The sequence below is a fragment of the Ahaetulla prasina genome, chromosome 7 (assembly GCF_028640845.1).
Source record: "Ahaetulla prasina isolate Xishuangbanna chromosome 7, ASM2864084v1, whole genome shotgun sequence".
Classification (NCBI taxonomy): domain Eukaryota; kingdom Metazoa; phylum Chordata; class Lepidosauria; order Squamata; family Colubridae; genus Ahaetulla; species Ahaetulla prasina.
This window is the reverse complement of record NC_080545.1, coordinates 70888545-70901891: the sequence shown is the minus strand read 5'-3', so window position 1 is coordinate 70901891 and position 13347 is coordinate 70888545. Positions and strand designations below refer to the sequence as shown.

Here is a 13347-nt window from a genome sequence, read left to right as displayed (position 1 = left end):
GCATTATGAAGTGGTATATAAGTCTAAGTGCTATTGCTATTTTGTTCTACTCAATTGTGGCTTGGGGGGGGAAAGGCGTGGTGAAAAAGCCGTGGACATGGTTGTTAATGGATAACAGACAAAAGAGAAAGGAAAGTGCAGACACCAGGAAAATGATGGAACATTATTTAATGTGCCATTGGCAATGGAAACAGCAGGAACACCTATTAGGAAGAAAGAAAGATGATCTTATTCTTTGCAGCAAAGAATAAGAGAATCATAGACTCATACGGTAGTTTGAAGAGCTCATTTAGACCATTGAGTCCAGTAACCCAATTCATAGTATCCAAATTAAGGCATTCATGACAAATAACTGTCAAATACTGCTTGAATGCATGGAGGGAAAGAAGGGAAGCCTTTAATTAACTGGCTTTTGGAGTGTTCTTAGTGTTTTATCCTGGTCTCTGACTGTGATAAATATTTGACTGAATTTGCTTTGGGTGTTAGGAAGAATCTAAAACCATTATTGTTTGCACTGCACTAGGGGTGATAAAGAATACATTTCTTCTTGGATATCCCTTTATTTGCTTCCCGCCCCCAGGATTAAATATGCCACAGGGCCTAAACAGTTAAAGGCACCAGGCCAGAAACCCAGAGACTGTGAGTTCTAATCTTGCTTTAGGAATGAAGACTAAATGAATAACTTTGGGTGAGCAATTCATTCTCAGTTCTAGGAAGAATGCAAACAGTAACTGGGGAAGGGAAAAGATTCTTCTTTTCTTCAAAAAGATGAAAAAAGAGGGTTTGGGTAAGAGTAATACAATGATATAAGCAAAATTTTGGAACAAATTATCAGCCTTTTTGGGAGAATTTACGACCTCAATTGAGCCCAAAATGCTAAGTGAATTTTGCTCCATTTTATTACCTTTCCTGCCACAGTTGTTAAGTGAATTACTGTAGTTGTTGACAACATGGTTAAGTGAATCTGACTTCCCCCTTGTTACTTTGCTTGTCAGAAGGTTGCAAAAAAAAAAAATGATCTGGGACACTGCAACTGTCATAAATATGAGTCAGTTGCATGAAGCATCTGAATTTTGATCACATGATCATGTGGATGCTGCAATGGTTGTAAGTGTGAAAAATGGTCATAGGTCATTTTTTCAATGCCATTGTAACTTTGAACAGTCACTAAATGAATAATTTTAAGTCAAGGACTACCTTGATATGGATGCATTTGTTAGCAGCAGCCAGCAGGGGTTAGTCAAAAATAAATCATTTCAAGCCAATTTGATTTCCTTTTCCAGGATGATAGTTTAGTTGACCGTGGAAATACATGTATCCTGCCTTCAGCCAAGCGCACAAGTCTCCTGTAAAATTTTGGTACACAAGACGGCAAAATATGGTCTGGACTATGTTGTTATTACATGGATATAGAGTGGACTGAACAACCATACCCAACAAATATATGTCAGTGGCTCTGTATCAGGCTAGAGGAAAGTGCCAAGGAATGTATCTCAGGGCTTTGTTTTTCCAAATTGGACAGCAATACAAGTGAAAAGAATCTGGACTAATCACAAGCCAAATCTGAGCCACCAGTACAATGCAGTTGCAAAATAAAGCAAATGCAGTACTATACCACATCAGAAGTATAATGTCAAGATTAAGACCGGTTTGTCCCTATTGGGTATCCATCTGTCTGCACCTAGTACATTATGTCTGGTTCTGAGTACAGCATGTTAGGAAGGGGACTGAGCAGAGTGAGACACAGTGGTTAAGATATGAGATTACGACTGGTGGGGGCAGTTTCTAGACAGCCATGAAACGTCACTGGGTGACTTTGGGTCAGCCACCTTCTTTCAGCCAAATCTACCTCACAAGTTTGCTGTTGCAAGGAGAAGTACACAGAGAGCACTATATGTACCACCCTGAGCTGCTCCCAAAAAGTGGGATATAAATCTGACAGATAAATAGACAAGATCATGACTAGAGGACAACAACCAAGTTAATAAAGAAGCTGGCAGGAAAAGCTATGAAAAACAGTTGAAAGCGTTGGATGTTTAGCCTGGAGAAGAAAAGATTGCAGCAAATGACAGGCAGTTAGATGTGTACAAGGTGAAGCAGAACTGGTCTGAATTGTTCAGAAAAAAATAAATGATGGGTTTAAATTACAAGGAATGAGATCCAAGATGAGCATAAGAAAAAAATAAAATCCTAACAGCTGTTCAATAATGGAACAGTCTGTCTTGAGTGGTAGGCGCACCTTAACTGTGGCCGGGGTGGCCATCTGTCAGGGATATTATAGTTTTGCCTTCCTGCATGGGCAGGATACTAGATTAGAAGTTCTCCAACTTTTCCCAACTTTACCTTCTGTGATTCCTTGGAGAGATATTTACCCATTTATCAGTGAAATTTCTGTGTGTGTGTGTGTGTGTGTGTGTGTGTGTGTGTGCGTGCGTGCCCATCTATCTCTTTATGGGCATGTAGCAAATTGACTTCCAATTTATTTCCAATATGTAAGTTGGGAAACAAATAGGCAATCCTCTAACTCATTTTATGTGACATATGAAGCTCCTCTTCATATTACAGTCCTATTAGCTGATGAAAAACAGTGCTCTTTTATGTAGTATACTTGGGAGATATCTCCTAATATGGAAGAAGAAAGAAGAGGCTTGGCAGCAGCTGGTAACTAAAGTCAAGGCTCATATTATTCATCCTCTCTCGTTTTATTAAATAAAACAAGCCTGGATGAAGATGAAACCAACTTAAAAATATACATATATGCAGTTTAGGACTACCACAGAAAAAAATCCAGCTTCATTTCCAGGATTTTCTTTTTTTACTGCTGAGTGGCAGCTCTCATGTATTCCTATGCCGAAAAAACTTAAACCATGTTCCTGGAATTGATATTACTGTTCTGCATATTATTTCATAGGACTTGTTATACCTACCAATGACACGTTGCTCTGCTATTACTATATTTGGCTTGTGATATTGGCCTCAAACTTTGGAGTGAGGTGAGGTGATACACTGTCTTTTTATCATTTTATGACGCTGCCTTGTTTCTGAATGTCAATCACGTCATTTTACTTGCTGTCATGTTTTTTAAAAGTCCTCCTAATTCATGAAGTCAGATGTTTTTACAGAGAAAACTGCATGAAGCTAAAGATCCTTATTTTTTGAATTCATAGTTTCAGGTTTATGAAATCAAAATCACAGTATTCCTGCAGGAAAGTATCATTTAAAAAAAGGTATCATTAGCCAGCCTCACTACCAAAAAAAAAACAAAAAAAAACCCACCCTGAAAGCATTAAAAGATTAAATCCACCATGTGCTCTTACTATAATGTTCTTTATTAGGAAGTTAAGAGCTAACAACAGCTTAACAGATAGATAAAGCTTTCAGTTTGATAATCTGTCAGCATGTTGCCCAATTTGAGACTGTAAAACAATGTCAACCAAGAAGAACATATTCTTAATTAGATCCCCTGCAACTCAAGTCTTCAGAGAAAAAATTGTTTTAAAATTCAGGTTTATCTTTACAGAACTGAATAAATCTGGCTATATTTTCGAGAGAATCCGCACCCAGATGGGGTAGGAGTAGCTTGAATGATTCTGAGAGTGATGCTGATGGCAGCCGAAGCTTCTGATAGGATCATCTCTTTTAAAGTCAAAATGGGAGAAGTAAAGCTAAGGATAATTCACAATGGGGATGACGGAAGGTGGATTTCTGTAAGTACAAGGAAAGCCAATCCACCTATGAGAAGTTAGCTCAAAATTAAGTTAGAAGAAGGCAATGCCAAGCCACTTCCATATTGTTGGTAAGAAAACTGCATAAAGGTAGACAAATTTGGGTGCCAGGTTAGAAGTCCCTATTTCAGTTATAGGGTAAGGATGTATTGGACTTGCTGTGTAAGTCTTTTTTGTACAACAGAGCAAGCACATCTATGAGTGGAACATATCAGACCTAGTCTTGGATATGTGATCTTTTAACAAGCAGGGCTTGCTTTTTTTTTTTTTTTTGAGGAAAAGTTCTGTAGAACCTTCCTACCAAAAGACAATTTAGCCAAACACAGAAATCAAAGCTATAATGCCTGATGGAGGGCCACATCCAATGTACAATTGCCCCTCAGAAGGTATTAAGTGTCAGAGGTAGCCAAGGTTCCTAGATTCCTAGTAGGATGTGCATTGCGAAATTTTGCTCTGTGCTTTGTTTGCTAGTTTGATACATGCCTTAGTTCACCTTGACTGTGACAGTTAATCTAGATTTTCACCCTACGTTAGGCTTCTGGAAGGATACATACTGCTATTGGAGCTCTGAATACATATTCTACTCCAGTAGTTCTTGACAACCTGCCTGATGTCTACTTTGGAATTCTGGGTTCATTTGTTTAAAAAAAGAATAGACCTACATGCAACAAAAAGATATATGGTTGGATGATGCAGATCTTGGACGAAAACCTTCTCACAGTTTTCTAGATGATGTTTACAGATATTAGAAGTGTCAATTTCCAAATTATATACTCTAAGGATGGTGAGTGCAGGGGATCAAATCAGTGGTGGGTTGCTCCCGGTTCTCTCTGGTTCTTGTGAACCAGTAGTAAAAGTGGCGAGAGGCTCCACCCATCTGCCCTGATGTTATATTTGGCGAGCTGCGCATGCACAGAAGCGTGCAAGTGAAAAAGCATGCCGGTAGTAAAGGTAAATAGAACCCACCTCTGGATCAAATAGAACTTAGATAGGACCTGAAACATTAACTGGAGATCCCATATTGAGTAATCTTAATAAGAATATAACAATGGACCAAAAGGACTGTGTGACTGAGGAGAAAGCTGACAATTCCATGCAAATTGCAAGAAGCAGTGCAACAAACAAAAAAGGTGCAGTAATACTGATGTATACTTGGAATGAGAAAATTGGAGATATGCAGGAATTGCAGCATGATTTAGATTGGGTGAGCATGACAATCCAAGAAATAGGTTAAGGTAAAGGTAAAGGTTCCCCTCGCACATACATGCTAGTTGTTGCCGACTCTAGGGGGCGGTGCTCATCTCCGTTTCAAAGCCAAAGAGCCAGCACTCTCTGTAGTCATGTGGCCGGCATGACTCAACGCCAAAGGCGCACGGAACACTGTTACCTTCCCACCAAGGTGGTCCCTATTTTTTCTACTTGCATTTTTACGTGCTTTTGAAACTGCTAGGTTGGCAGAAGCTGGGACAAGTAACAGGAGCTCACCCCGTAACAGCAGCACTGGGGATTCGAACCGCTGAGCTGCTGACCTTTCAATCTACAAGCTCAACGTCCTAGCCCCTGAGCCACCGCGTCCCTAAGAAATAGGTTAGCAGACTTTTATAGGGGGAAAAAAATCTTTGTTTATTGTTAATAGTTTCTGCAAACAAAAGAAATACATACTTTAAAAACAGCCATTAGTATCACAAAGGCTACATTACAGAAACCAAAAGGCGGAGGAGTGCAATTTGGTCAGCCACAATGCTTCTTCATGCAATTCTGAAATAAGACCATGAATTATTGAAGTGAAATATATGGGTTAAAATTAGAAAATTAAAGAGGAGGAGTGCCAGCAAGAACTGATTTGAGAACAAATAATCAGAATGTAAAATCAGTATAAGGAACAGATTCAGTACACGATAAACTGCAGGAACAAAGAGACACTTCAAAAACTAAAGCGTAAAAAATATTCTTTAATTTTAAAGAGAAAAAGATTCATGACAGTTAAAAATAAGCTAAGCTGGGAGGAGGAAGATGAAAGCCCTGGTCAATAAATTATCTTTACAGGGACTGTAAACAAAGATTTGTTACTGAGAGATTGAGAGGGCTAAAAATAAGAAAAAAGACAAGTTTTCTCCTTCTGAAAGGGTTATGATGCAAAAAAGCATGAGAAAATTTTAGATCTGGCTACAATTTCTAAATTTGCTCAGAATTCAGATCAGCTAGCTCTCCTGAACTTGCACAGAAACTGCCAACTATTTTATAAAGCTACCACTTCCTGGAATACAATGAAGATATTGTTCTAATCTGTGCTCATCCATCAGTGAGATCCAGAGGAGGAGGAAGTCAAACATTTGCACAATGGATCCAACGGCTGAAAATGAAGGAAGCATAAGAAATTTTATGAAAGGAAATACTGAAGGTGCAAACACTCCATAAAAGATGCAAAAATAAGAAAATCTCAATGCAGAATTAAAATACTAAAGAGAAAATGTGACATTTGTGCAAAAGGGAAAGAGGGAAACCTAACCAAAGAATACAGGTGATCTCCAGAAACTGCAGGAACTTTGTCAAAAAAAGCTAAAGCTCAGAATATATTGAGGGTTGTTAAGGGATGAAAAAAAATAACCAAAAATCTATTCTTGTATGATAAAGATAAAAGGACAGCAAAAGAGACTGCAATCCATGTGACAGGAAAGTGTGGTGAAGCGGTACTGGATGATGGGACCTTTTTAATTCCTATTTTGAGTTTGTCTTCTCTCAGGCGGAAAATGGAGCCTTAGCTGCATCATGATTATACCAGTGGGAGAAGAAAATTGCAGCTTACAATATTTAAGGAGACTATAAGAGAAACTGTAACTAATTCAAATGAATTTATCTCTCAAGAGCCAAATGGATTATTTCCCTACTGAAAGAACAAGTGCAGGAGATCATAGAATCACTTTTGGTAATCTCTGAGAATTCCTGAAAGAATGGTCATCTCCTTCTTAAGGAATACCTGGGAAACTGTTAAGACTTGTCATTTTTAGCGTTTATACTAGGCAAAAACTTCAAGTAGCATGCTTGTGAGCTATTGGGGAGGCATGTTACAAGCAATAGGATATAGCATGGATTTACTGGACATAAATCATGATAGACTAAATTTATGTTCTTTCTTGATAGAGTAACTATCTTAATAGATCAGAACAATGCCACAGACAAAATGTGCTTGGAACTTAGTAAAGTCTTTGACTAAGTGCTTTCATGATATGGTAAAATATAAGCAAGATATTACTGTTATTGCCTGATACTACTACAGCGACTCTGGATGGATTACAAATTTAAAAATAAAAGAGACTTAACTATATTATATAGGTTGTTAAGCAGATGGAGGAGTAGACTTATTTTCTATTAACAGAATGACAGAGTTGGAGGTCTTCTAGTACAATCCTCTGTTCAAGCTGTCCCCCGTCCTATTAAAGGACCAGAAGCTATTACCCATATGAGCTGTTAGTTAGTAGAACAGGCCATGACAGGATGTGGTGAGTTTATATTTCTAAAAATCTTAAAATGGACTAAATGGTCAGTGTCAAAGATACTAGCAGGTCCTGAACTGAGCAAAGGTTTAGATTAGATGATTACTTCCACTCTTTGATTCTATGCCTTTTTGAGAGCGCAACATTCAGCATAAGACAAATATGCACCAGTATCTTTATATGTGGTTTATACGCCTAAGATGACTGTGGATCGACATCCCATGATATTTACAAATCTGGAAAGGACCAGGGCCTGATGTAACTGATATTCTGCCTGATACAAGTTAGTTAAATCATAGGAAGTAAAAAAATAACCTGACCCACACAGAAAGAAACACTTAACATAGCATGGCCCAAGAGCACACTGCACACACAAAATAAAGAAAATATGATTAGATATACACAGCATCCAAAATTAGTTCACTAGCACCTGTTTTAATAATAAACAACCTCATTCAGATGAATCTGTTCCATTTCTTTTTGCAGTAATTGGGAATTCTTTTCTTTTGTATTAGCTTTTGCCCAAGAAATAAGAGGAAATCTGAAACTCCAACTTTGGATGAGTAATACTTACCTATACCATTTTAAAAATATAAATACCAAATAATCAATCAAATAAATTCTCAACTTTAAATGATGCTGAACATACCGTAAGAGATCCATTCTGCGTGGTGGCTGTATTTGTATTCTGTTCTCCATGTGTTTGTCCACTTCCATAGATTGTCAGATTGTGCTCGCTGGTCTGGCCTGCATAGTCCTGAGTGTGGGGGACACCATACTCTGTGGGGATCCCATTCTGTGGGGGAGGTGGGAATGGGATTGTGGTGAATGGCTGGACCATTGTGTCAGGAGTAGCTGTTGGCTCCTGGTTACCCTGGAGGGAAAAAAAGGCAAACAGCATTAAAGGAAGGAAGGAAGGAAGGAAGGAAGGAAGGAAGGAAGGAAGGAAGGAAGGAAGGAAGGAAGGAAGGAAGGAAGGAAGGAAGGAAGGAAGGAAGGAAGGAAGGAAGGAAGGAAGGAAGGAAGTTGGTGGTCAGGGATAAAAATAATAAAATTAGCCTGAATCAAAATACTGCAGGATGACGGACTCAGTTTATGGGCTGTAATCTACCACATTGGTCCAATGCAAGCTGATGGACATGTTTTCTGACTTCCCAATTTTGGACCGGGAGACCATCACTGGCTTCTGTGGCTTAGAAGTGATGCATTCTCCCTTTCTCTCTCTCTCTCTCTCTCTCTCTCTCTCTCTCTCTCTCTCTCTCTCCACTACAGATGGGTTATCTCACCCACTGTTCAGCAGCAAAATCTCGTCTCCTAGAAACCATCCACATACTTTTCTTTAGCATGTTTAGCGGAAAGCACACTTAGCATAAGAAACAAATGTTCAAATAAAGGTTCCAAGTTAAAGGCACTTAGAATCCTACTTACTTAAATGCAGAGAAGAAATTAAACTTAGATTCCAAATTCTTTGGTGATGTATGTATCGGAACAATCTTTTTTTCAAAAGAATACAGAAAATGAAACAGCACCTGCGATGCCCCGGACTCAGAGCCAGCACTGTCCGAAGACATCTCCGTGGTCATGTGGCCGGCATGACTCAACGCCAAAGGCGCACGGAACGCTGTTACCTTCCCACCAAAGATGGTCCCTATTTTTTCTACTTGCATTTTTACGTGCTTTCGAAACTGCTAGGTTGGCAGAAGCTGGGACAAGTAACGGGAGCTCACCCCGTTACACGGCAGCACTAGGGATTCGAACTGCCGAACTGCCGACCTTTCGATTGACAAGCTCAACATCCTAGCCCGAGCCACCGCGTCCCCTTACTTGTAGGAGAATAGAAATCATGTTTCACATAATAATTATATCAAAATAAAGTTTTATACACCAAAACATAAATTAAAATTATGTTTCCTGTGTTTATGATAAATAACTAATAAATATCAGAATGACAGAATGAATTATGTATAAGGAGAATATAAGCCCATGTGTGAAAGTACAAAATAAAGACAGTAAACATATATTTGGATTACACACACACACACACACACACACACACACACACACACACACACACAGAGAGAGAGAGAGAGAGAGAGAGAGAGAGAGAGAGAGAGAGAGAGTCTTCTGAATCTATACTACTAATGACATAGATAGAGAACTAATATATGTCTAAAGCAGCAGTCCCCAACTTTTGTGGCTTGGCGGTTCGGTAGGGGGGAGGGGAACTGGGCCATGCAAGTAGTGGGCCAGCACACATGAGCACGCACAGCTCAACGTGTGTGAGCAGCAGGCCACCACGCATGCACATGCAGCTTGACTTGTGCAAGTTGTTCTAGGCATGCACACTTGCCAGCAGTTGAGCTGCACATGCAAGCATGTGCGCCAGCCTGCATGGCCCAGTTGTAAATAGGCCACAGACTGGCAGTGGGCCGCAGTCCGAGGGTTGGGGACCTCTGGTGTAAAGTCCTTCAAATTAAAAACTAAAAATGTCTAGAAATGTAAAATTTAAGAATAAAATAAGAGCAATTTATAAATATAAAATATAAACGCAAAAGGTAATTAATATAATTACTATATCTTCTGCCTTTAAAAGTCCAGGTAAACTTAAATCTTAGCTACTTTTTAAAAGATAGGGAAAATGAAGGCCAAATTAAATTCCTGACACAGCAACCAGGAACAGCCTCTCTTTCCTACAGACCTCTGACACTGGGGGGGGATGGATGTCATCTTCAAAAAGGCCTCTTTTACAACTGGTAAGGTCTGGAAGCATTCTAAATTATCCTCAATTTTCCATATATAGCAATCCAGTTAATCCAAATATTTCAGTCTCTCAATGAAGCAATCAAGATGAATTTCTAATAATTCAAGGAAAAGGAATGAAGGAACTAACATATAAGTGGCCTGATTCTTACCTACAATGTAAATAAATTTGCATATGTTATCTTCCTGCTTTTTCAGGTAGCATCAAAGAACATTATATAAAATAAAATAATCTTAAGGGAGATGCATAATAAATGCCTAAACATCAGCATTAAATATGTTACGTAGTCATACTAGTATACTTAAAGCATGTTAGATCAGTATTTAGGCACAGCATTTCTTCATTTTTTCCCAAGTCTACTGAACATCAATGACTTCTTAATGATTGAAAAAGAAAAAAATATGCTGAAATAAAAGTGTATTTTAAAAGTGCTTTTCATTTTCCCACATGTTTAAAATACTTACTGAATCTGAATCTTAATGGAATGCATGTGACGAACATTGATAGCGTATTTCAACAATGTCTGAAGCAAGATTTGTTATAGAAAATATCTGTATAACATTCTTTCAATATTGGATTTTTGGTATAAAGAGTGCTGAAAATCCCCTTGGAAAAAATATAACTTAAAGGAAAAGGTGGTGGGACTTTGAAACCTTTTTCATTAAAAAGCTCATATACTTCATGAATTTTCAGACAAAGGTTTTTGTCTGAAAATTCTTTTTCAAGATACCATCTTGATTCATACATAGGCTATACTTTGGGGTAATGGAACTGAATGTATCAAAGTCTGCAAAACAATTTATTCTGGATCTTCTCACCAGCTGATACAAACTCATCATGCCTGCCAGAAAATACTTAATTTAAGAAACAGTGCTTTGACATAAGGAAGTATCAAAGAGATCACTGTTGAATATCTAAAAAAGAAAAAAAATTCTGAACAGATTACATCTTGAAACAGATTATGTAACTATTTCCCATCCTTTATCAATAGGCCTTCAACTCTCATTTTTGGCAAATAAAATGTTGAATTGAATTGAAGAACATTTCTAACTAATTGTTCATATATTAGCTGTGTCCTAAATTTATTTTGATACTAGCCTATGTGGACAGTGTCTCCTAGGATTATATATGTCTATATCAGAGCAATGAAAGGGTGATATATAATACATCCTGGGAGATGAAAGAATGGCGGCAACAATTTATTTCCAGAATTCCAATTATTACAAATGAACATATAATGATTACTACTCTTAAAGATGCTGTTTCTACATGTCTTTGTAATGCTCAGTTCTAATAGTATATAGTGTTATATAACCAAATCAGATTCTCCCTCCCCTACTTTTTAATTACACGTTTCAAATAATAATTCAGACATAGATGGAGAAGCACACAATAATATTCTATTACACGTAGCACAAAATAAAGCTTTTCCCCCCATTTCTAACTCAATTATAAAGTAAGCATTCAAGGATTTGGATTTCCCCTAAATTTAAAAACAACTGATCCTACAATAACCAAAACGTTGAAAAGGAAAGGGTTTCTATTTTTTAGTTCAATGTGTTAACCAGTCACCATAACTGCACTCTATTATAAGGGGATCAGCCATATTGGACTTAATTCTCACTAACAGATATGAAATGATAGAAGGTGTTGAAGCTACAGGAACCTTGGGGGCAAGTGATCACACAATATTGGAATTCGACATTAAGCAAATGCAAGTAGTAGAACAAAGTCAAACTAGAGTCTTGGACTTTAAGAGAGCTAATTTCAATAAACTTAGAGAGAGCTTGAGAAGGATTCCATAGATGAGAATCCTCAAGGGGAAAACAACTCAAGAAGCTTGGGAAATTTTGAAAAGTGAGATTATAAAAGCGCAGTCTAGCACAATACCAATGAAGAAGAAAAATAATAGATCTCAAAAGAATAGAATAGAATAGAATAGAATAGAATAGAATAGAATAGAATAGAATAGAATAGAATAGAATAGAATAGAATAGAATTTTTTATTGGCCAAGTGTGATTGGACACACAAGGAATTTGTCTTGGTGCATATGCTCTCAGTGTACATAAAAGAAAAGATACATTCATCAAGGTACAACATTTACAACACAAATGATGGTCAATATATCAATATAAATCATAAGGATTGCCAGCAACAAAGTTACAGTCATACAGTCATAAGTGGAAAGTGATGGGAACGATGAGAAACCAGCATGGATGCATAAAGAACTATCTGACAAATTGAAAGACAAAAAGGACAAGTATAAAAAGTGGAAAGAGGGGCAAATAACTAAGGCAGAATATCAGCAAATAGCCCGAGCCTGTAAAGATGAAGTAAGGAAAGCTAAGGCTCACAATGAACAAAGGCTAGCGACAAAAGTAAAAAATAACAAAAAAAGCTTCTTCCAACATGTTAAAAACAAGAAAAAAGTCAAGAAAACAATAAAACATGTTAAAAACAAGAAATAAGTCAAGAAAACAATTGGCCCATTGCTGGGAGAAAGTGGCAAGAAGATGACAAGCAACAGGGAGAAAGCAGATCTACTTAACTCATTTTTTGCATCTGTCTTTACACATTTTGGAAGACCACAACATGGCTTATTTAATTTCTGCACTGTATAGGGAAATGGTGGATAGCATGGAAGGTTTAGTGACTTCATCTCCTTATTCCCCATCTCTTGAAATATATATGGGCGTACTTATTTAATTACATGTATTCATAGTTTTAGTTACAAACCTAAGGAAGCTACTCAGAAATCAAATTATGACAAATAATTTTAGAAGTATTTATGTTCCTAGCAAAACTGACTTTATTTCATATACTGTTTAATATTACCAATTTTAGGTTTCTTAATTGAAGGAAAGACTGGCAAAGAAAAATGATGACAATATCACAACCAGTGAGTTGTAGTTGAAGGATTGGACTAAGAACAAGGAAACTAGGTTTAATCAAATCAAATCTTTATTATGGTTACAAGCAGTGGTGAAATTCAGTTTTTTTTTTACTACCAGTTCTGTGGGTAGGGTGTGGCTTGGTGGGCATGGTAGAGGAAGGATACTGCAAAATCTCCATTTCCACCTCACTCCAGGGGAAGGATACTGCACAATCCCCATTCCTTCCCCATTCCTGGGGGAAGGACACTGCAAAATCTCCATTCCCACCCCACTCTGGAACCAGCCAGAGGTGGTATTTGCCGGTTCTCCAAACTACTCAACATTTCCGCTACCCGTTCTTCAGAACCTGTCAGAACCTGCTGGATTTCACCCCTGGTTACAAGGCTGCATTAAATTAGAAATTCCTGCACTCTTTGGATGTATTCTTTACTAATCACATTGTCTGTGCTTGATGTTATCCAACTTGGATACT

At 37.7% G+C, this 13347-nt stretch overlaps 1 protein-coding gene across 11 annotated transcripts in view; it reads right to left on the bottom strand.

Annotated features, from left to right (window-relative positions):
- RBFOX2 (RNA binding fox-1 homolog 2) overlaps nucleotides 1–13347 on the bottom strand; it is a 230781-nt gene that overhangs the window by 62141 nt on the left and 155293 nt on the right. For all 11 annotated transcript variants that reach the window (XR_009156132.1, XM_058191231.1, XM_058191233.1 and 8 more), the window contains one exon: nucleotides 7869–8093. Coding sequence is in view for 10 of the 11 variants with exons in the window: in XM_058191231.1 (XP_058047214.1) it covers nucleotides 7869–8093 (225 nt within the window). In the remaining variant the exon portion in view is untranslated. The remainder of the gene's footprint in view (nucleotides 1–7868; nucleotides 8094–13347) is intronic.